The 25431-nt window shown below is 41.2% G+C and overlaps 1 protein-coding gene across 1 annotated transcript in view; it reads left to right on the plus strand.

Annotated features, from left to right (window-relative positions):
- Positions 1 to 25431, plus strand: part of PCCA (propionyl-CoA carboxylase subunit alpha) — a 408049-nt gene that overhangs the window by 217371 nt on the left and 165247 nt on the right. Inside the window, exons 18-19 of the mRNA XM_038386634.2 lie at positions 4789 to 4899; positions 20402 to 20504. Coding sequence (XP_038242562.1) covers positions 4789 to 4899; positions 20402 to 20504 — 214 coding nt within the window. The remainder of the gene's footprint in view (positions 1 to 4788; positions 4900 to 20401; positions 20505 to 25431) is intronic.

Genomic DNA, 25431 nt, shown 5'->3' on the forward strand with positions numbered 1-25431 from the left:
TATATTGAATTGTTTATCTGCGGAGAGGCATGTAGGGCTCCAATTAAGTTTACATGGATAAATGCAGATTTGTGTTTGTGAATGTCAAGCTGACAGAAGCTTAATACTGTAAAAGGGCTAATCAACACTGAATATGTCGGTAAATATTTATTGTGCAAATGTTACTCATGGAATGCTAAGGCACAAAAAACAAGTTTATTTTGCTTTTAGTAACTACTGTAATTTGTTTATCATCCCATCTGCATCGCTTATGTATAATTTTGCTTTGTACAAAATTATTTTTATCACTTCATCACTTTGGTGATGGTATTGGAGAAGGGCAACACATGAGCTTGGCTGTAGTGTATTTTTTTGTTTTTTTTAAACTTAATTGAAAAAGAGGTGAATTTATTGGTATTTGTGGTTTTGTTCCACGAGCATATTCCAGATAGCATGGAGTTGGACCAGGTACAGTGCAGATAGGCAGGCAGTATGCATCATCGTATAACTCTGACAGTGGATTTTGGGCCTTCTGTTCCTAAACCAGGATACCAAGATTACTAATCAAACTATGCCAGATTGTTTTGGTTTTTAATGTGCACAGGTGTTCGCTAGGAAGTTAGTTCAGATCACAAAATTAATTGGACCCAAGAGATGTTGTTATATATAGTGCTAGGTCTTCTTAAATTAAAAGCTAGGGCATTGACCCAAAGAATCCTCATGCTTTTATGAGGCTGCTGTTGAGGAATATTGTCTCAAAATTAATAGATGGCTAATAATAGATAAAGAATTAAAAGTACATCTTAAGCAGATCTTTTGTTTCATTAATACTTTACAGTGGACAATATAATAGAAAAATCTTCCTGTTGGTGACTACTACTAAACTCTACTGTATTTTGCCTCACAGTGCATGTCTACACTTCACTAAAACACCCACAGTTGGCCCAGGTTAGCTGACTTGGGCTCATGGGACTCAGGTTGTAGAGCTATAAAATTGCAGTGTAGTTGCTTGGGCTGGAGCCTGGGCTCTGAGACCCCACAAGGGGGAGTGTCCCAGAGCCTCGGCTCTGGTCTGAACCCAAATGTCTACATTGCAGTTTTATAGCCCTGCAGCTCACGCCTTGCAAGACTGAGTCAGTTGACATGACCTAGCCACTGGTGTTTTATTGCAGTGTAGACAAGAGGTCAGGGAGGGGAACAACAAAGCTGTGATTGTGATACTTATTTTTATGGGCAACTCTCTTCAATGTGAATGAGAGGTAGAGAAATAAAAGGTGGTTTTATGAAGGAAACAAAATGAAACTGAATTTTAGTGATTTTTTTATCTCATTGTCTCTGGATTACAAAATGTGATTTTATTTTTTTATTTTTAAGTCCTGGGCTGATGGCAGAATTAGTCAATTGCAGAATGGCTATAATATAGTTTAGTTTCTAACTTTGCATGAAATAAGCCGTGCCTGTTGGCCTCTGTTTGATCCTGTGAGAGTGGGGGCTAATGTCTGGCCAGTGTTTGGGAAGCAGCAGGTAGTCAGGAGCAAGCTGTTCTAGGGATCCACGTTTCTGTAGCATGGCAGTTATTCACACACAGATGGAGACCTTATGAACTTTGACAGAGGTCAGGCTCCAAATCTCCAGGCTTGCAAATCTAAAACTTCTAGACTTTTGAAGACTTAGGGTGGCACATTATTATTTTTTCAGTCTGTGATTAGGAACATCATTGAAGCTGTAAACTCACTTTTAAGGAGTAGATCAACCATCCATCCATTGTTTAAACAAGTGATCTTGGGAACAGATACAGTCTTCCATGGTACTTTGAAAGGAAACTATTGCATATTAAAATGCTAATTTACATACGTAGAACACCCTTCTTATATTGCTTCTGAAACACCTAGGCTTGCCTGCTTTTATAGAACTTGTAGAAGGACTTTTAGAGCTGAAAGCAGTGCAGAAGCCTCTGATTTTTTTTTTCCCCTGTTACACATAGTTTGGAATGAATTAAGACACTCATGGTGGTTTTTGATTTCAGGTCTTTTGGGGCAATCAATTGAGACACCAAGATCTCTGTCATCTGTCATCAGCCATCATCTCAACAGGGATCTTATAGCGGTTTAGAGAAGAAAAACATGAGATGATACGGTTTCACATTGTAATATTACCTTTTGCATTCAATCAGAGAACACTGAAGGGCTACTCTGTTGTGTTTTTAATTACAATTCTAAAGCTGCTCTTGAAAATCTGTCATATTTTAATTTACCACAGTTTCTAGTCTAGTGGGAAAATTAGGGGAAAAGTCAATAGTTAGTCTTATGCTTGGATAGCTCTGCTCTGTAGTATCCAAAATATAGATTACATTTATTCCCAAGTTACATTCATTTATCTTCTGTCACAGTTCTGTTTTTACTAAATTGTTTGTTGGAGGTATAAAGAATGGAATGTTATATGTATGTAAACTTCCAGGGAGATTGGATGACCTAATCACCCAGGTGGCTTAGAAACTCATCTTCTTTTAATCACATGGTCAAATTCTCAGAATTGAACTAGATGTATGGTGCTGGTTAATGGCTCATGAACTAGTCTTTAGAGCTACAACATTGTTACTTAAGGCCAAAGTCAGATTCCATGTGTTGAAAGTGTTTTCAGTATCGGCCACACAGAGAGCTAGAAAATTCACACCGGCAGCAGACTGTAGGGGGAAATTTTTTTTAAAAAGTGTGCAAACTGGGTTATGCATAAGATAACAAGAATGTTATTCATGTTTCTAAAGCTGGAGAAGAAAAAGGGGGGGGGAGTGCATTTAAAAAAAAAATTCACTGTATTGCTGAGGCAGTATCTCCATTTCAGAAAAAAGAGAATGTAAATAGTTCATTAGATCTGCAGTTGTGAAGTTTGACTATAGTTACCTATTCTGGTGCAAATAGTACAGCAATTTCATATTTTATTTTTAATTATGGTTATCAGAAAGACCAGTTAAGCAGTCTTCAAGGTTGATGTGCAGTTTCTACTGATCCCTGAAAATGTACCTGTGAAGTGACAATCTCTAAAATACAAAGCTAGGAAGCTTTCCTCTGAATGTTAGAACTCTTAATGAAAGTGCTCACCCCACTTAATATTATATGGGTTATGCTCTTCATATAATTACATAACTCTGATAACGGTATTAAGTTCCAAGAAATGCCATTGTTTACTGTGGGACACTATTCTCTAGCCAGATCTTTGTTATGCTCATGATGGCTCTTGGAAATCTTTTGCTAAAAGTCCTTCCCTAAATTTAAAGAAAGAGTAAGGATAGTGATCTTTGATGGAGATTACCTACTCTCTGGATACACCTAAATTATCCTTTCCAGAACTGGCTTTCAGAAGGGAAAACTTTTTAACTTTAGAAATGGCTGAATTGCATCAATAGCAGATATAAGCAGTTTCACCAGAAAGGATGCTTTATTTTTGCTATCTCCATCCTCTCCGTTCACCACTACAAAGTCATCACCTTCCACCAACATCTCAATGAAATTACATAGACTTAAGTGTGTTGTGCTATTTATATAGTCAATATAGTTTTCTGAAAGAAATTTTAAATATTTCTAGCAAAGTGGAGTTGAATGTAAGTTTGTTTTCCTAGAGGTTGTGGATATGAGAGATTTTTGCTTCAATGAGAAAATAAATGATTAGTTTACTTATTCTTTCACTTTCTCTCTGTGGTAGATACTCCTCCAGTACATGGGGTTTATTGCAGAATGTTTTTGAGGGAGCACTGTATTAAAATACAACTTGCATGCTTTTGAGCTATATTGTTGTGGGAGACTGTCAGAAGCAACAGAGAGCAGAGTTCTTTGGAGGGTTTTTAGTGGGGAATGTAGGAGTTCAGTTCACCCATGGATCCTGGCCTTCTCTGTCTCCTAGCAGTCAAAAGCTCCACTTATTTGCTGGCACAATGTCCCCCAAAAGCAGTAAAGTGGAGAAAAAAGACAAAATAAAAGAAAAGGTGGGAGAAGAAAGAGACAGAAAAGGATAAGCAGAAGGGAAAATGCAAAAACCAGTATTTTACCGTTTGTGGCCATTATTGCCATGTAATGCAGATGGGGAGAGGCACAGGGGAGTGGAAAAACTTGATTAGAGATTTTGCTGGGCAAGGTTGAGTAAGAGGATATGAAGATTGTATTCTAGAGAGGATGGTGTGCAAGTATGAAGAATGCACAGATAACTCGATTTTTTGTAAGATCTATAGATAACCTTCATGAATTATAAATGACAGAATGTTATAAAATCTTATATAAATTCTTCAAACTCAATTGAGAGACAAGCTAGGTGAGGTAAAATCTTTTAATGAACTGGTGTTTTCATTGCTATGTACATAACTTTCCCAACAGGATGTCTCTAAAAGAATGTCAAGGTGGGTGTGGTTAATGGGAAATGCTGAGCTTGTGGGTATGGAAGTGATACTCTGATGGGACTTCACTGAGCTCTCTTTTGGTCCTGCCTGTATCTGCTTGGACTAAAGCAAAAACCTTATGGTCACTTTTTGCCCTTATTGACTTCGTTAGGTTTTGGATCAGTGTCTGTCAGGAGAAGTGAGAATTGCAAAGATTTGTCTTAATTAAAATGAATCCTCCAGAAATAGCCAATGTCTGAGTGCTAGGTGGACCACCCTCCCCCAAAAAAGATTCTGTCAGTGCCATGGTTGCCAAATTAGTTGACTGGAATTCAGTCTGAGGGGGAAAAAGCTGCCCCCTGAATCTGTTTTGTTTTCTTTGTTTCTCAATATTGCTTGTGATTAACACATTCATCTGATTTGACTCAATGTTTTATTTATAGGTGTGACTCACAATATAGCTTTACTGCGAGAAGTGATAATCCATCCACACTTTGTTCAGGGGGATGTCAGCACTAAATTTCTTCCTGATGTGTATCCTGATGGCTTTAAAGGTTTGTTCTCCCTTAAAATATTTTTGTCTGTGAAAGAGTATCTTCATTATTACAATTTCTGTTTACTTCTAGAGTGGATTGTTTTCTGGTCAGTTTTTCAATTTTTAAATGAGATCATTATCTACAAAATGGATTGGAATTTTTAATAGGTTGCAAAATTGGAATTATTTTTCTTGAGCTTCAGAAAGACATTTTTGGCTACAAATTGAAAATAAAAAAAGTCAAAAAATGGGCAGGAAATACATATATTTCACATAATCTGATACTGAAAATGCAATAATAAACATCCTGCTGAATATGGGCATAATCACAGGAGGTGCTTAGTACTCATAACTCCTATTGACATATGGGTGGTCAGTGGGAGTCTGAGGGCTCTAACGCCTTGCAACAGACATCATATCAGATTGGGCCCTGTGATACCATGGAAAATACACTCATTTATCGTTAATATTAAATTCATAAGTAATACACATTAGGGGAAATATTTTCTTTGTATTTATATAATCTGTTGCAAATGTAGTTGTGTTATTGAGAAATTAAACCTGTCAGGCACTTCGTTGGGTTTTTTTCCACGAGTACTTGTTTTTGGACCCTTTGTCCTACTGTCTAATTTAGTGATTATGTACATATATGTTCCATAGCAGATGGATTAGACTCCCTCAGAACAGACCAAAGCCAGTAAAGCCTGTCACAAAGAGGAAGCAGTTTAGATCTCGCCTGTACTATAAATCCTCTTTCCAGTAGTGGTCACAAGACTTTACCAAAAGAAGGTCTAGACCTCCCTGAAGTGGCCAGTTGGCTTTGTCCACAGGCCCTTCTCACAGACAAGTTTAACCTCCAAGCAGTCATGTTGAGTGATAGAGGATGGCACACCTATTCCTATCCATTGGAAGATGCCTGTCTCTCTTTCTCTGTGTTTGGAAAGAGATCATGTCAGACAAGTAAGTGCTCAGCTCAGTGAAAGAGGGATGTGTTATCCAGTTCATCTCTCTTTTCTGAGTCTTCTTCGCCCCCTCTTCTTCCCCCCCCCCCCCACACCCACCAGTCCCTTTTCAGAGACCCTTCTTATGAGACCATTTTATTTCAAGAAATAGTCTCTTCTGGAATTGGAAGCGACAGAGGGAGGTCCCTTACCAACACAGAGGGAAAGTTATCTCTTCATGGTATTTCGTGGTCTCAAAGTTTTCTGGTGTCCTTCATCCCATTCTAGATCTAAGAAAGCTGAACTGCATCGTCAAGAAAGCAAAGTTCAGGATGGTCACCCTCGCTTCTTCCTTGGGGATTAGAGATTGGCTTGGTGCCTTAGATTTACAGGATGCTTGCATGTGACAAAGCCTCTCGGCTACAGGAAATTATTTTGATTCATAGCAAGCAACAGCCGTTATTGGCACATGGTGCTCCCTTTTGAGTTTTCGTCAGCTCTGAGGGTCTTCACCAAGTGCATCTCAGTGGTGGCAGCCCACATATAATATTTAAGCATTCAGATATTTCCTTATCTGAATGATTGGCTAGTTTACAGTACATCAGGTAACCTCCAAATCCAAAACAGCATGCGCGTCATCATGCAGCTGTTCTCTCATCTGGCCCTGCAACTAAAGTTGGACAGATCAAAGTTATAACCAACACTACACAAAATCTTTATCAATGTAGACGTCAATGCCATGACTGCCATGGCTTACCTTCTGATGGAAAGATTTCAGCCTGTAGCCTTTCTGTCCAAAAGTCTCAAGTGCAACTCAGTGACAACAGTGCATGCCTGCCTACATCTCCTGGGCCACGTGGCCTTTTTCATGCCAGACTTCACAATCACTGTCTGCCGGCCTGGCTCCATTCAATATATTGGGTTACTGTGCCTTCTCTAGACATGCAGACTCCATGATTGCTCCAGTCTCTGGACTGGTGGTTGGATCTGTGCAATGTGTGCAGAGGGGTTCCCTTTCTGTCCCCAGTTTTGAATACGACCCTGGTAACAGATGTCTACCAAGGGTTGGGGACCCACCTTAGTCAACTTCAGGCACAAGGTCTTTGGTCAACCCAGGAGTTCTCTCCACATAAATTTCTGGAGTGCAGAGCTATTTGTTGGGCTTGCAAGATGTTTGTGTCTGCTATCCAGAACCATGTGATACAAGTTCTTACAGACATCACCAGTGCCATGTTTTATCTGAACAGGCAGAGAGGTGCAAGATTATCTCAACTATGCAAGAAAGTCGTCCACTTGTGGAAGTACGTATAAGAAACTGTCTTCCTCAAGTAATTCCACATTCCAGGAGTGAGGAACACAATTGCAGACAGGGATTTCATAGACCAACACGAGTGGTCAATCAGAACGAACATCCTCAAAATCTTTCATCAGTGGGGGGTACTGATAGACTTGTTTGCTACCAACCTGAACAACTAGTGCAAGAGATTTTGCTCCATGGTTGGGGGCAGCTGGGGTTCCATTGCAGAAGCCTTTCTTCTCCCCTGGTTCAGTTGTCTCCTATATGCATTCCCTCCAATTCTAAGGAAACTGAAAAGAAACAAAGCAACTTGAATCCTAGTGGCATTAGCCTGGCCAAGGCTCTACTGGTTCATGGATCTACATTGGTTTTCCATCACATCACCAGTGATGCCCTACTCAATTCATGCCTCAACTTTGCCCTAGTCAAGGATCATCTATCTCCAAACCAGGGCAGGTCCCTGCATTCCAGTCTCCAATCTTTCCACCTCATGGCATGGATGATGTCTGGTTGAATACTCATGAGAGATTGTGCACCCAAGATGTTCAAGCCATTTTGGTGAACAGCAGGCACTAGGTGCACTAGTTACATATATGCGCTAGAGCTACAGATGCTGCAAACTGGAAAAGATTTTCAATTTGGGCAGTCTCAACACAGAGGTCAAAAATGTACTTGACTGTTTCGTTACACCTGAAATCATCTGGCCTTTCAGTTAGTTGCGTGAGAGTTTATCTGGCTTCCATATCTGCTCTGCATCCTCCGGGGATGGATTTTCCATCTTCTCTTACCCTCTGGTTTCCAGATTTCTGAAGGGTTTTGTCAGCATCTACCCACCTCTGTCAGACTCAATACCTTTTATGGATCCTTAACCTAGTCTACTCTAGACTAATGGGTTATCCCTATGGCAACAACATTGGTATCTTTGTTGTTCAGGAAGACAGCGTTTCTGGTGGCAGTCACTTCTGCAAGGACGGTTCAAGCTCTTTTAGCTAGTCCTTCTTTCACAGTCTTCCTAAAGTTTGTATTAGGCCACACCCTAAGATTATGCCAAAGATAGTATCAGCTTTCCACCTGAATCAAACTATTAATCTTCCGTGTGTGTTTCCTGAAACCTCTCTCTTCCAAAGCTGAAAGGAAATTGCGCATTTTAGACTTTTGTAGGGCGTTGACATGCTCTGTGGATTGTACTAAATCCTTTAGACCCTCTCCCAGGGTTTTTGTTGCCTATGCTGAGAGTTAGAGGTCAACCAGTAACAGCTCGGTCCATTTCTCGTTGGATTTCTGATTGCATTAAAGTGGTTCTATGACCTTGATAAAGTCTCCCTCCATCAAGCCCAGTCTACCAGAGCACAGTCCAGTCCATGTCATCAGCTATTCTGAGTGACATCCCTATAGTGATCACCACTCCACTTACCACACAGTAATTAATTGTAGCTATAGTGCAAACAAGAATAAGTTTATCAAAGAACAGAGACTCAAATTATAATAAGTAAAAAAAATATTGGAAACAAATGGTTGCATATAAAACAAATCTTAGCACAGTTGTGTTCAGCCCATTCACAAAAGTGAGAATCTGTGTGTATGCTCCTTTGTAGGATTGGGACATACATTTTAATTGTGTAATCTGAATTTTGTATTATCATATTTTTTCTATTTAATTTTATTGTAAAATGAGAGTCTTTTCACTGACCTCGTTGGGTCAGGCCCTAAGTGTGTTTTCCTCCAAAAACCAATTTCTGTAAAATGTGTAAGAATCTAAATAAAATAATTAAGTAAATAAAAACTGATTTCAGTCTCAAGTTTCCATAGCTTTATTATAAACTAAAGTTAACAACTTTTTAAATTTGAGATATATCTTGACAACTTTTCTATTAACCTACATTGCCCACTTTAAATTAAATCTTTGTTTTGAGTGGTGTAAACAATAGTTTTTATAGTTATTTTTAAACATGTCTCTTCCCCCCCTGCCTAAATTAATTTTCACCAATACAAAAATGCTTGCTTAGTTCATTTCAGGCATTTTCTTCGAAAAGTTACTGCGCTAATTTAAACTCTGTCAGGCATTCTCCGACAGGGACTACTGCTACTTTGCTGCTCCTCAGACTGTTCCGTCCAGAGAGAACATCAGGGTTTAGCGATGGTGACTGAGCCCCTCAGTCTTCAATGCATTGTGGCACCCCAGGAGGTAGGGGTGACACATTATACAGGTGAGGAACGGAGGCACAGAGAGACTAAAGTCACTCAAGGCCCCAGAAGAGAATTGAATCACTGTCTCCTGAATTTCAATAGAATGTCCTGTCCAGTGGACCATCCTCCCTCTTTTCAGCACTCTCTCACAGCTGACCCAAAAGTGTGGCTTTGTCTCTAACTCTAAATATTGTGTTTATCTAATGTTGGGGGAATTTTCTTTAAGTTCCACACTTCCTGGTTGTGGGAAAGGAGTCTCTCTCACTTTACTGATGATGTAGGAGAGGGCTCCTATGAAGACAGGAAGTGGAGCATATGTGTGGGTGTTGCAGAAGCCATGCTAAAACATATGAGACAGTGGGTAGGGGATCTTTCATTTTTCCCACCCCAGTAGTACCTAGTTTTGGGTTTTGGACTCCATATTGGATAGCATGGTGGTTTTAAGGGCATTCCTAACACAGTTCCCCCTCTTTTCCTGTCTGTAATTTCTGTAATGAATGTGATGAAAGAGGGTTGCATCTTGCTCACTTGGAGTGTCTGAGGGAAAGACTCATAGATGTATTGCATTTGGGATGCTACAGGAAAGGGCTAAGGGGCTCTTTAGAAGTGTGTGAAAGACTTGAATGATTCTTTGCAATTGCTTTTATTAAACAAAGAAGAGGAACCATGCAGTATCTGACCACTCTGTATGATAGAGGAGGGAGGACAGTTGCTATTAACTATGCCCAAAACTCTGCTCACCTTCCCACCCATTAGCACTGTTTCTTCCTCTCCATTTTAGGAAATAGCCAAACCCTACAGACTTCCTTTACACTCCTAAGGCATTCCAGGTGGCTTTCTTTCCTCCTTGGGATCTAGGTTAGAACTTTAAGGCTTTTCAGGAGACCCTCTTGCTCTTCAGAATGGCTGAGGAGTCTTCTTTTTGAACATCAGTTTTAGAAAGGGGCCTGTCCAGCCCCAAAAGATACTGCTCTTTTCCTTTCTCCATATGCATTTTGAATAACTCAGAATCACACCTTCAGGCACCAGTATTGGTCTACAATTCACCGTGATCACAGGGGAGAAGTAGAGCCCAGACACACTTCAATGACAAATTTGAGTCTTTCAGGAATTAGCGTCCTCAATAATGTCAAACTTCCTGGCTCAGATGAGTTGGTGTCTGACATTTATGCCAGCCAACCCTCAATTAATTTTTTTTATAAAACAAACATGAAGTTAGCATCCATTTATATTAATCTAAATTTAAATTATGCATTATACTTTCCATCTCATTAATTTTGTATTTAATTTTTGTTCACCCTGAACAGAAAATCTCTATGCTAGTATTAAATAACGAGAGTGGGCACAAAGCCGGTTGGGTGCATGGTCTGGTGTTTTTTGTTATTAGTAGGAAACTTTTTTTCTGACAAAATGCAAATGAGATTGTTATGGAAAGAATGACCTTTTATGTAATTTAATTTGAAGTTGGTTATGTAAAGTAATTGCAAGAACTTTTTTTGACTCAGCTTGGGGGATACTGGGCTAATATTGATTTAAACAATCATAACATCAGAGAAATTAGAGGAAAAATACCTCTTCTCCCATTTTTCTCCTGAAACAGGATGCTGCTATTTACTTGGAATAGTTGATTGCAGGCTAGTTTTAAATAACTCAAGCAGCAGAGCTTTCACCACTTTTGCTATGGCTTTTATTTTTATTTTAAAAATTAAAACATAAAAGACTGACTATCTTGTATGTCCCTCTTCTATGGTTTGTGGGCGAACACCCTTAACAATTGGTGCTATGGCTCCACATAGAAGGAAAATCTGTCAAGGGCCCAGAGAATGTGCTGGGCCAAGAGAGCAAGGCAGAGCTATGTAGAATCATAGAATCATAGAATATCAGGGTTGGAAGGGACCCCAGAAGGTCATCTAGTCCAACCCCCTGCTCAAAGCAGGACCAAGTCCCAGTTAAATCATCCTAGCCAGTCAATGTCAAGCCTGACCTTAAAAACCTCTAAGGAAGGAGATTCTACCACCTCCCTAGGTAACGCATTCCAGTGTTTCACCACCCTCTTAGTGAAAAAGTTTTTCCTAATATCCAATCTAAACCTCCCCCATTGCAACTTGAGACCATTACTCCTCGTTCTGTCATCTGCTACCATTGAGAACAGTCTAGAGCCATCCTCTTTGAAACCCCCTTTCAGGTAGTTGAAAGCAGCTATCAAATCCCCCCTCATTCTTCTCTTCTGCAGACTAAACAATCCCAGCTCCCTCAGCCTCTCCTCATAAGTCATGTGCTCTAGACCCCTAATCATTTTTGTTGCCCTTCGCTGTACTCTTTCCAATTTATCCACATCCTTCTTGTAGTGTGGGGCCCAAAACTGGACACAGTACTCCAGATGAGGCCTCACCAGTGTCGAATAGAGGGGAACGATCACGTCCCTCGATCTGCTCGCTATGCCCCTACTTATACATCCCAAAATGCCATTGGCCTTCTTGGCAACAAGGGCACACTGCTGACTCATATCCAGCTTCTCGTCCACTGTCACCCCTAGGTCCTTTTCCGCAGAACTGCTGCCGAGCCATTCGGTCCCTAGTCTGTAGCGGTGCATTGGATTCTTCCATCCTAAGTGCAGGACCCTGCACTTATCCTTATTGAACCTCATTAGATTTCTTTTGGCCCAATCTTCCAATTTGTCTAGGTCCTTCTGTATCCTATCCCTCCCCTCCAGCGTATCTACCACTCCTCCCAGTTTAGTATCATCCGCAAATTTGCTGAGAGTGCAATCCACACCATCCTCCAGATCATTTATGAAGATATTGAACAAAACGGGCCCCAGGACCGACCCCTGGGGCACTCCACTTGACACCGGCTGCCAACTAGACATGGAGCCATTGATCACTACCCGTTGAGCCCGACAATCTAGCCAGCTTTCTACCCACCTTATAGTGCATTCATCCAGCCCATACTTCCTTAACTTGCTGACAAGAATGCTGTGGGAGACCGTGTCAAAAGCTTTGCTAAAGTCAAGAAACAATACATCCACTGCTTTCCCTTCATCCACAGAACCAGTAATCTCATCATAAAAGGCGATTAGATTAGTCAGGCATGACCTTCCCTTGGTGAATCCATGCTGACTGTTCCTGATCACTTTCCTCTCCTCTAAGTGCTTCAGGATTGATTCTTTGAGGACCTGCTCCATGATTTTTCCAGGGACTGAGGTGAGGCTGACCGGCCTGTAGTTCCCAGGATCCTCCTTCTTCCCTTTTTTAAAGATGGGCACTACATTAGCCTTTTTCCAGTCATCCGGGACTTCCCCCGTTCGCCACGAGTTTTCAAAGATAATGGCCAAGGGCTCTGCAATCACAGCCGCCAATTCCCTCAGCACTCTCGGATGCAATTCGTCCGGCCCCATGGACTTGTGCACGTCCAGCTTTTCTAAATAGTCCCTAACCACCTCTATCTCTACAGAGGGCTGGCCATCTCTTCCCCATTTTGTGATGCCCAGCACAGCAGTCTGGGAGCTGACCTTGTTAGTGAAAACAGAGGCAAAAAAAGCATTGAGTACATTAGCTTTTTCCACATCCTCTGTCACTAGCTTGCCTCCCTCATTCAGTAAGGGGCCCACACTTTCCTTGGCTTTCTTCTTGTTGCCAACATACCTGAAGAAACCCTTCTTGTTACTCTTGACATCTCTTGCTAGCTGCAGCTCCAGGTGCGATTTGGCCCTCCTGATATCTTTCCTACATGCCCGAGCAATATTTTTATACTCTTCCCTGGTCATATGTCCAACCTTCCACTTCTTGTAAGCTTCTTTTTTATGTTTAAGATCCGCTAGGATTTCACCATTAAGCCAAGCCATGTATGTTGTGCCTAAGCTGTTTCTGCCGCTGGAGAAATCATCTGCCTCTCTATACCATGGCAATGGCATAAAGAATCATAGAATATCAGAGTTGGAAGGGACCTCAGGAGATCATCTAGTCCAACCCCCTGCTCAAAGCAGGGCCAATCCTCAATTTTTGCCCCAGATCCCTAAATGGCCCCCTCAAGGTTTGAACTCACAATCCTGGGTTTAGCAGGTCAATGCTCAAACCACTGAGCTATCTCTCCCCCCCCCTCCCCCAAAGAAAAAGAAAGAAAGAAACTACTAAAGAAACTGTAGTGAGGGCTGCAATCTAGTGCAGGGGACCTGAAGAACAGCAGATACCATGGGAGAGAACCATACCTAACCTGGAGTCAGAGTTTTAAGAAAGGTGCAGAGCTGAAGTTTACTGTGTACCATTTTTCATGAGATTTTCCTTATGACAACCAGTTCATTGTGAGCAGCTGCACTGCCTTTATGTCATTAACTTTACATGGTGCACCAAAGTGGTGGTCTCAGAATTGTACTTTTGGTTGGCAGAGGAAAATGAATCTCTTCTTATAGAGCTAGTTTATGTATTCTCTAAAGGGTATGGGGAATCTGGCCAACCTGAGTGCTGCTAAATGCTCTCTTCCTTCAACAGTTAAACCTCCTTAACATATCAACTATTTATTTTCACAGCAGTTAATGAAATTTTATAGTGCGCATTGTATAACACAACTTATTAATGAATCTGGGGATGCAGAAACATTCAGTGCATTGAATAAAGATAAATTGGGAGCTGACTGCCTTTTTATGGTAGATGTCAAACATGCATGTAGTCCAGGAATCTACAATGTGCTGCAGCCAGGGTATTTTAGGGAGGTTGTAGCTTCTCTTTGAAATTCAGGAGCCACTGCTTCTCAAGTGGCTACTTTTCAGAAGGAAACTATTTTTCTTCCTGTCCAGGCACTCCCATGAAGAGTGCTTCAGAGGTGACTGCTGCTTTTCAGATCTCTCTGTTGCATGACTAATGCTAAGGGCTGGATTGTGATACTGTTACTCACGTTGAATATTATTTTACAATTTGAGTAATCCCATTTAAATCAATGAGGGGTATATGTGGGGTAAGGTAGTATTCAGCTTAAATAAGGGTCTCGCTACATGGTCCCAGTTTAGCCTCCTAAGTGGAAGTTAAACTTTTAAAAAAGCAGCTTACCTGTGCACAGAGCACACTAGCAAAATAAGAGTGGGAGGCTCAGGGATACTGGAGTTTAGAACAGTAATAATGAAAATAATGCCAGAAAATTCTGAACAACTTTATAAAAATAATTTAAATACGAGGGAAAATGGGTTTTTCTATCCTGTGCTTGAAATTGAGAGAGGTCACATGTGGACAGGTCATACTCCTATTTGTCACCATTGCTGATTTGCGAAAAGGAAAACAATATTAAATAAGGCAGAAAAAGCTGACAAAAAGTTGGTGTCAGCAAGTTTTTTTTTTTTTTGAGGCATGCAGTTTTCTCCCCTTCCCTACCCCCCCCGACCTATCTGAGTATATTTTGCCTTTGATTTATTTCCCCCATTTCTCCCTGATTTCCATAATGATATGTTTGCAGTATTGTTGTAGCCATATTGGCCCTGGATTTTAGAGAGGCAAGGTGGATGAGCTCTGTGTGGCTTAAAACTTGTCTCTTTCACCAACAGAAGTTGGTCCAATAAAAGATATTAGACTTTACCATTACAGAGACAAGGGGAGTGTATGCTTACTGTATGGTCTAAATCTTGCAGCTGGATCCATAGATCAGAGCAGGGCTATCCAGTTTTAGTGTTGGTTCTCATGTTAGTGAGATGATCTAGTGATGACATGCGTGAACTTGCCTTTGTGGTAGATGTAAATACTTAGATCTATGTCAAAAGACCAATCACAACTTGACTTTAGACAATGAGTTCCAACAGTACCTTAATAATGCCTTTCATTATGTGGTCATACAAAACTGTACCGTCTCATACTATTTGGCAAATAACATAGTACAAACTATTATATGTAGCAACTGTGGATTTTTTCTGTAATATATTTTTCAAATGTATAGCTACATGAAAAATATGTTCTTACAGTTTATAGTGACTTGTTTAACTCCATAAATGTTGTGTGAGCATTTAATGAAAGACCCCTTGTCATGAAGAAGGACTATGCTATGTTAAGTAGAGTCTTACATTTCCTGAATTAAAGGGGAACCATAACTTTGAATATCTTGACTTTTCAGCAGTTAACCCCTCAAGCCTTGATGTTGTATTAAAGTAGTTTTTTCTTAGATAATAAAAATAAACATGGACTATACAGTATATCAAAAGTAGCCTTAAATAGAATGTCATAAGTATATTTCCAAGGCTATGCTTCAATAAGATTTGTATCTAATTAATTCATTTTATCATTCATTTATCATTTTGTTTAATGTTCTGCTCCACTCATATGTTGTTTCATATATAATCAGTGTATGCTAAATAGATTTAAATTATAGGATTATAGATGTATAAGAATGGCAAGTATTCAAGAGTGATGAGTGTGTTTTAAGGATATAGGCATGGCAAGAATGCTACAGGCTGAGACATTTAAGATTTTTAGCTTAGCCATACTAGGTCATAGGTTTAAGAACGCTTGACATGAGTGGGTGATCTAGGAACAATCCTGTGCCAGCAAGGCCACAAGATTACTGTAAAAGATGTGCCAGTAGGTGATGGTACAAAACCCTAGATTGCAAAAGGCTTGTCGTCCAAGATCACGAGACATCTGATTGTCACATCATGGAATGTCCTGTCCTGACGCAGGTTACATGTTGTGCATAGTTACTAATGAGAATAAGAGGAACTAAGAAACAATCTATGAAAAATGGAGCACTCCAGTATTCATGGGGTGTGGAAGTACGGATAAGGAAAAGTGTTGAAACCCTCATGCATATGCATAAGGTAGTAGGTGTGGTCTAAACAACAATATAAAAGAGGTTTCCTGTTTGGGTAAAAGTTGGAAGACCCCAAGGGACGACCCAACAGGAAACCCCAGCAGGAACAATCCCTCTCTTGATGATTCTCAGTTGAGAGGTCCATTGGACCCTAAAATATCTTTGAGGATGTTAGTAGGACTACAGTCTGAGTCATTGCATGGATTTTTTGTAGGATTTATAGATGCATGGGAAATTGTAGCTTTACTTATTGCTTTAGTAAAATGTTTAGTACTGATAAGACTTAGTCCTTGTGGTTGCATCTGTGGTCACTATCCTTAGTCATCTTGTGCTCGTGGAGCCTCCAAATTTGAGAAAAGCACCAGAGGTGATTTTTCACTCAGTTGAGCTTGAACCTGTAGCAACAGGAGCTGAACCCATGGTAGTTTAATACGGAATTAGTAAATTCAATTTAAATAAAAAAGGCTGCAGATGGCACCTTTGTAGCAAAACACAGAAAGTTAATTTTGATACGCTTTTAACAGTTTGTTATCTTTTAGGCCTGGTCTACACTTTAACTGTAGGTTGACCTGGTTACATTGTCAGGGATATGAAAGATTCACACCTTGGTGCAACGTAGCTATGCCAATCTAACTCGCAGTGCTATGCCAGTAGAGTTTTCATAGTGTAAATATGACTTTAGACTTAAGAACCACTCTGAATGGGCGCTTGGTTTTCTGTTTGTTTAAATGATACCACAACAAATGCAAACAGTGACTAATAAAGAGAGCAGATAAACATATATTTTCTATGTTTTTTTTCACGGTGAAGAGATGTATGTACCTCATTATTATGTTAAACTGTTTCAAGATATTGACTCTTGTTCACTGTTTGGAGTTTGATTTTTATTGAAGGTTGAGGAAGAAAATAGTTTTTGCAACCTGGCAAGTGCAAAAGCAGTTGTTGATTTCATCCCGGATGAAGGTCATACAATAAAACCTGCAAATTGGGATCTTTATAGTTTTTCTTTGTTCTTATATACGAGTTGATGCTATTTGTATTCCTGGGAGCATGTTCTTGGCATATTGGCACACGTGAATTTGGTTACACATACTTGTCATGGGTTTTTAGGACAGAGGGGGAAAAGGTCTATTTTTCAGCATATAAGGAACTCTGCTTTTTATTGGGTCAAGGCATGTAATCGGACTATTATTTTTGAGTACTACGTATTTAAAAAAGAAAACAAAATCTCAAAACAAAAGTGATAAAATTTTAACACTTGGGGTATAGAGAGCTGGAAGCTCACTTTGTTATGCATAATAGTCAGACCAGTTTATTCATGAAGTTGTGGAATCAGATATGTCCAACGGTGCCCACAACAGCATGCATGGTTGGTGCCTCCCTTTGGCAGTGATGAGAAACAGCAGTGCTGGCTGCCCTGCTGTCCACTTAGGTTTGGCCCTGCTGGCCCTCCATCATGATGGGGAGGCAGTGGGGCCAAAATTGAGTGAATGGTGTGACATCCCCTCTACCTCTGTGTACCAGATCACAGCGCCATTCACTCAGTTTTGAACCCGCTGTCCTCTTGTCATGACAGAGATCTGGCAGGGACAAATTTGAGTGGACAGTGAGGTGGACAGTGCTGACCCACCTCACCACTACCATGGGGGTAGCTTCTGCACCAGGGTTTCCCACTGGGAGACTTCCTGGCTTGGACCACTTCCGATAGCCCATGTCCCCTCTCTGGGGTAGGGAGTGACACTGCACCTGGGTGGGCTGGAATGGACTGAAAGATGGGCTGAGCGTGGTGCAGACTCAGCAGGTAGGGTGAAGGGGCCAGTGGCTGCAACAGGGATGGCTCCACAGGGATTGACATTGCGTACCACTTCAAACATTTCTGGGATGTCCCTGTATATGTCCCTAAAATACACACAAGTTCAGAGTTCCGTGTTTTTCATTTTGCCTTCACACGGTTTCCACTAAATGGCAAGAGAAAGCTCAAGGTTTTTTTCTTCAGAAGTTGTTTGTCCATGCGTTCATTAAAGTGCGTGTGATTTCCATTTTGAGGCAGAAGGAAGCAATAATAAACAGTGAGTGAAGCAAGTTACAGTAATCTATAGCCTGAATATTTTAATAAACGCTAAATTTAAAAAAATGGATGTAGACCTGTATGGTTTTTGTCATTCCTTGTTATCTTTAAATTTTCATTCTTTGGTTTGTGACTGTCAATGTGAGGGCATTTAGCACCAATCTAATTGGATACCGTTGCTGCTCTGTGGATTCCAAGCAGCATGTTCCATGTTCTCTTTTTGCAAGAGGTGCCAACTCCAATGATTGTATCTGCTCCTCAGATTGACAAAGGACATACTTATTTGGAAACCATGCTACTACACAATTTATAGTAAACCCTGCTGGAGTAATTTTCTAAGATATATTGTATAGACTTTTTTTTCCCAAGAATCATAGTAATTATACTTTGATAGTCATGGAAATTAGCATGCACTAATCATGATCACAAGTAGAATGTGAATAAAGATTGACGATCCTTTGAATGGGTCTTTTGGTGATCTCTGAATGGTGTTTGCGACCCTGCTGCACTTGTAGGTAGAGGCTCTGCTTGAGGCAGAGACAGAGAGCAGTATAGAGTTTCTGCAGAGGGCCCTCACTGTGATGAGGTGCAACAAGGCTGTATGACCTTCCCAGGACACCAAATGACCACCTGAGAGAACTTGTCTGATGTGAGACCTCTTCAGTGGTGGAATTGGGGCACCAGGTAAGTAATGGTGCCTCACGTGAGGGTTTGCAAGACTGGGCCTTTACTATTGCTAACATAATATAACCATGAAGTATTTTTGTTTGTCCCACTGTATTTGTCTCTATGTAATAGCTAATCCAAATAAAATGAATGAAGCCTTGTTCTTTTTTTCAACTAGTTTGGGTTGGTGGCACTTTTCTGGGGCACAGATGTATTTAACAGGAAAAGTGGCAATTGCTTTTGTGTTGTGAAAACAAGGTGTTCCATGTAGCATGGCATAGTTTGTTCCTTACCACTATATCTCTAAGACCCATCTTTGTCTGTCTTCCTTCCTTCCTTCCTTCCTTCCTTCCAACTACAGCTCTCTTTCATTCCTTCATTTATGTCAAATGCTGCAATATCCCGCTCCCTGGCCTCCCAAACACACACATTGACACCCCCCCCCAGTCCATGCAAAACACCTCTGCTAAAAATAGTCTTTCTTGCCTGTTGTTTTCACTGTCATGCTCTCTTTGAATCCCTCAGCCTCCTTTACCGCATCAAATTAAACTTCTTATTGCTGCTTTCAAAGGCCTGCTGAATTCTGTCCTCCTTACTTATTCACCTGTGCTTCGTTTCCAGTCATTTTCAACTCCTTCTGCTTTGCCAGTGGTGCCAGCCTTATCCTCCCATGTGTCAGCTTCTCATGTAAATTCGTCTGCCTTCTTCAATGCTATGTGCTGTGTCTGGAAAGTTCTTCTTGAGCTAATCAATAAGGCCAATAACCTCTCCATATTTAAGCCTCACTTGAAGACTGAATTCTACTATGTTTCCTATGAGAAATCTAGCTGATTTTTACTGTCTGAACAGAGAAAGACCTGGCCAAAGATCACCTTAACCCCTCTATTTTTATGTTTTACCCATTCTGCCTAACCTTCATTTGGCTGGCTCTCTTTCATGTCAAGCTTAGTAGGACAAGGAGTTTATACCACTTTCTGTTTAGAAAATGTCTAGTGTAATTTGCGCTCTACCACAAACAAACAATGATACCCCTGATCTGACAGACACTAGCATTACCACTAGCAATAGGGGTGACCAGTAGTTTCAGTTCCAGGTATTTCCAGTAGGATATATTGCTGTATCATCGCTTGCAGGGAGGGAGATCTGTAGCTTTTAGAAAGTAAAGTATTGAAAAGAATACTGCATATGTTGAATAAGTTCTAATGTACAGATGGATTCTTTATCAGCATGAGCCATAATATGTCAACCAATTTCATTTTACTAATGAAAACAAGATGCTACAGCATCGCTTAATTTTTTTTCTTTCAGTTGTCAGATTATTTTTAACATAGACACCAGTGTTAACTGTAGGGCTGACCTGTATGAAAACGTACTATTTAAATCCTGGAACTATGAACATCTGCTATCCTAAGTTTTTCTTAATTTAGGGAAAAATTGATTTTGGCTACAGGATTTAAATAGTGTTTTTACCGATTATTATTTTGTGTGGCTATAAGTGCTAAATTGGCTCATGGTATATATACAATATATATATATACATGGTATATAACAATTTTAAAAAATTGTTTTTGAAAACTAGGACACAAATTGACAGATCTTGAGAAGAGGGAACTACTGGCAATAGCAACTTCTTGGTATGTGGCTGAACAGCTGAGATCACAGCAATTTCTAGGATCTCCAAGGTAAGTTCATTTCTAGGAACTAAAATGTGCTCAATGCTTTTCTTAATGGCATCTTTCCATGCACAGGAGGAACACTGGTGAGAATTGCACGGTTCCTTAATATAGTCTGTTTTTTAAAATCCAAATGAGCTTTAGTTTACATTCTGCCCCTCCCTCCACCCACTCTCCCTCCCCCCCTCCCCCGACCCCCCAAGTCAGACATGGTTATTTTGTCTCCCATATTAACAAACAGGCACAAAAAAGTGTTACAAGGCAGAATAGTAATTAATGCACATCAGGAGTTTCATTAATGCAAAATGTTGCTACATTAGTAACTAACCACAAATTGAGTATCCCAAATTTCCCATGTGCCTGTTTGAAGTGATCTCAGCATTTTGGGATAGTATGAATATTCAGCTGCATAATAAATAATAAAATAATCTTCATAAAATATTGTGGAATCATGAGTAATTCAGTACCTTAATGAAGAGACATAATAGTTCAAGGTCCAATCCTGCAAACACTTTCTGATGCGTAAATGTTTGCAGAATGAGGGCTTTACTTTGTAAGTGTACTCTTGAGTACAGAGATGCAATAGGAATTGTGTTTTTCCCCATTCTTTTGGGTAACAGCGGTTGATAACCTACTTTAGCATTATTAATTGGCCATCAATTTGTAGGTATGTTGTGGCATGGCAGCCCCATATGTGCTCCTTGTGGCCAAGCATGGCACTGCCAGCTTCAATTTCCTTCCCCAAGATGGATGGTCTCCGCTCTCCACATAGCGATCTGTGCTGGAGATGTGGCTTAGCTCTCTGGCCAAGTCACAAACAAAACTTAGCCCTTCTGGGGTAGCAAAAATCCATCTGAAAAAGTCCCAACAAATGAAAGGTCCTTCTGCCTCTGGCGGGCTTTGTTTTCAGTCAACGCTCTGGGCACTGTTCTGGGCTACCTGTGAGAGGCTTTCTGGCTCTGGGATAGAGCAGTCACGCCCAGGCTGGTTCCCCTGGTGTACCATTCTCAGCCCCTGCTGGGCTCTGTTCCTTGAATCCTTCCTTGCCCTGTGTAGAACACTAGTTCTCCTGGAATGTCTGGCCTTCTGCAGACCCTGGCTCAGGGCCTTCAACAGGAACCTGCCTACTCCCTGAGGTTCAAGATCCCAGACTGAGCTCTCTGTACTTTTATAAGGCTTAGGTGTCGATTAAGCTGGCACTTGACCCTCCTTAGTCTCACTCCTCTGTATGGAAGCAGCTAATTAATTATGACACTAGTGTAGCTGTCCCCAACTCCCCTAAAGGGGCTAGTCACTCTATGTCATGGTAACCAGTGCCGGAAGACTAATTCATTTCTTTTACTTTTGGAAGCCTGCACTTGTTATTGCCATGATGTACACAGTGTTTTCTGGTCTCAGGCCCAAGATTTTAAACTGGAGTCTTTCTTGGTGCATTTCAGTGCCTTGCTGACTTCTAGTCAATGTTCTTACTTATGACGATCACCTAGTTTAATTGAATATAAAACCTGTGTTTTGGAAGTTTGCAACAGTTGCATACAATTCATCAAAATTTCAGCATGATTCTTTTTCTTTTCTTTTTATATTCTTGGGTTAATAGCTTTTTTACTATGATAGGCAGACATTCAAATTCTATATCTGTGGTTTGACAGAATATTTTATTATAGAGTATTGTTGATCTGAATAAACCTGTTTTACAGTGATCAGGAATAAATAAAATGTTGGTTTCTAGAAGTTTTTTTTTTATTTCAATCCACAAAGATATATAGTACCACATGCTTTTCAAAAAGGATTTACAACAAGCGTTAAGGCTTTATATGGCGTCTGTAGAGCAAGATCATTGCTTGCCTTTTGCACCCACATAAGGAGAAAGGGAATATAAAGTGCACCTTTTAGTACCCTGCACGGGTTATACTCTCCATACCTCACAGTGCAAGGAGAAGAACAATCTACACAGGGCTATTGTTTCTCAACCTGGGGAAAATGAGTGAGCAGGGGTAGGGAGGGGACAAAGCTTTGACTGTACTCTGCACTGGCCAGCACGGAAAGTTAAGTAATCTGCTGGTGGTAAAGACCAATAACACATTACTTTCACCCTTCAAACAAGGAGGGGAATCATAAAATGAACTGTGGCTCTCAAAGTCCAAATTCATTCCCTTTTTTCATCTGGCTCTGATACAGTTTGGTGTCCAGACAGAGCTCAGCCAGGATATTTCATTCATTGATCTGGTCAAATTTACATTTTTTGGTGTGAGGAAAAACAGAAAGCTCTTTGGGGCCAGGGTAGCCTCTTTGTTTATGCAATGCCCAGCACACTGGGACCCTGACCTCTAGATGCTATTGTGGTGCAAATATTATAATCCCAAAGTTTTGGTGAACTCAGCTACACTGTAGTTTCTCCAGGAGATTTGACTGGAGTTCTGCAAACAAGCACTGTAGAAATGTGGGTGCCAGCCATAGCAGTATTTTGTAGCCAGGCACATTGAATACTCCCTTTGAGTATCGGGTGCCCAGTTTAATCACAAGGACAAATTAGAGAAGCCTGTGACTAGTCATTCTAGTTACCATTACCTCTGAAAGGCAAGTTTGGAAATTAGTTCCCATATGCATACAAGAGCCGCGTTGTCTTTGTCACGAGGAAAAGGTTGTTGTTGTTATAGCTCCAGAAACCTTTATGGTCAACGTAAGTTCCTCTTTCCACAGTTCCTAGGAAATAGTTCTCTCGTCATTTTGTTCTAATCGTTGGAAAGTTGTGGCATAAATGGGCATTTCTGGAGCTCTAAAATGGGTCAAGAATATGGAGGACGTATGCTGATTGTTCCCTGTTCACTTCATTCTATTCAAAATGCCAAAGCCTTAGGGCCTCAGGGTGCTGCACCAGTTGGCATGGTAGGCATCTGGGAAACTATTCACAACAGTCACCAGAGACACTAAGGGAAATATGTGTGAGCCTCATATGAGGAAGATTTGCAAAAGTAATGAGAAATTTCTTTCTTGATAATTTCCTTTAGCAGCTTCTCACCAAATTCAACCCACTCTGGGAGTCTGGTAAATTACCAGAATTTAAAATGAAAATTTTTTGTAAAGGGAGACTTAGACATTCAGGGTATGTCTACACTATGAAATTAGGTCAATTTTATAGAAGTTGATTTTTAGAATTCGATTTTATACAGTCGATTGCGTATGTCCACACTAAGCGCATTAAGTAGATGGAATGCGTCCTCACCACTGTGGCTAGCATCGACTTATGGAGCAGTGCACTGGGAGTAGCTATCCCAGAGTTCCCGCAGTCTCCGCCACCTATTGGAATTCTGGGTTAAGCTCCCAATGCTGGATGGGGCAAAAACATTGTCGTGCGTGGTTTTGGGTATATGTACTCGGTCGCCCCTCCCTTCGTGAAAGCAATGGCAGACCATCATTTCACGCCTTTTTTCCTGGGTTAGCCATGCAGACACCATACCATGGCAAGCATGGAGCTGACCAGCTCAGCTCACCATCACCGCTGCTGTTGTGGGCAAGTCTACTGTGATCCAAGTAGCCAATGCAGTCATTGATGATCCGTTATCAAGGGTAGTGACTCTGGGAAACGTGCTGGTCTTTTTAGATTTTAGGTGCATCGCATTCCTGTCCTTTCTCACTGGTAAAGAATTCTTGCAGCCGTACATTCCAGTCCAGTTGGCGCAGTAGCACTTCTGTGGTTGACACATGTAAGAGCTCCAGGGCTCTTGTTCTTTTGCGTGGCTGAGGTACCTTGCCCTACCAGGACCTCCAAGCATTCGACACAGAAGTACCTCCAGCAGCTGGCATTGCTACGCAGCAGCAGCTCCTGGTTGCCTTCGCAGCAGACAGTGCAGTAGGACTGCTACCCATCCTCGTCCATGCTCCACCGCTTCTGCTGCAAATCTGCTCTTCTGCAACTCTGCAACAGACAGTGCAGTAGGACTGGTAGCCGTCCTCGTCAGACATGTAGCTTAGCCGGGGGTTCTGGGAGCCCAGCTCCTAGCAACCTCCAGGTCATAGTGTATGGCTCCACCACTTCCGCTGCAACTCTGCTGTCCTGTGAGCTGGAGGCTTCTGCCTCAGGCTGCTCTCCCAGCCGGCAGCACCGCATGGTCGCACCTACCCCTTGGTCCCAGGACTCATGAAGCCTGGACAGTAGTAAGGAGCAGTTCAACTATAGGCTGAGCAAGTGCAGAATGGTGGTAGAATGTGCCTTTGGACATTTAAAAGCTTGCTGGAGCTGTTGGTCAGACCTCAGAGCAACCAATATTTCCATTGTTATTGCTGCTTGCTGTGTGCTCCATAATATCTGTGAGAGTAAGGGGGAGATGTTTATGGTGGGGTGGGAAGTTGAGGCAAATTGCCTGGCGTCCGATTTTGAGCAGCCAGACACCAGGGCGATTAGAAGAGCACAGCTAGGCGCGCTGCGCATCAGAGAGGCTTTGAAAACCAGTTTCATGACTGGACAGGCTTGGGTGTGACAGTTATATATGTTTCTCCTTGATGCAAACCCACCCCCTTTGTTGATTTTAATTCCCTGTAAGTCAACCACCCTTCCCCCCTTGAAATAAAGTAACTATTGTTTTGAAACCATGCATTCTTTTTTTCTTAATTAAAAAAAAAGAGATAATGGACAAAGTAGCCTGGGTGGGGTGGGGGAGGAGGGAAGGACAAGGCCACGTTGCTTATTGTAGCCACACTACAAATCAAACTGTTTGAATGACAGGCTTCTGTTGCTTGGGCCACCCTCTCGAATGGAGTGGCTGGGTGCCCGGAGCCTCCCGCCCTGCGTTCTTGGGCATCTGGGTGAGGAGGCTATGGAAGATGGGGAGGAGGGTAGGCAGTTATACAGTGGATGCCGCGGGGTTCTGTGCTCTTGTTGGCTTTCCTGCAGCTCCAACAGACGCTTCATCATATCCATTTGCTCCCCAAACGGATG

The sequence above is a fragment of the Dermochelys coriacea genome, chromosome 1 (assembly GCF_009764565.3).
Source record: "Dermochelys coriacea isolate rDerCor1 chromosome 1, rDerCor1.pri.v4, whole genome shotgun sequence".
NCBI classification, from domain to species: domain Eukaryota; kingdom Metazoa; phylum Chordata; order Testudines; family Dermochelyidae; genus Dermochelys; species Dermochelys coriacea.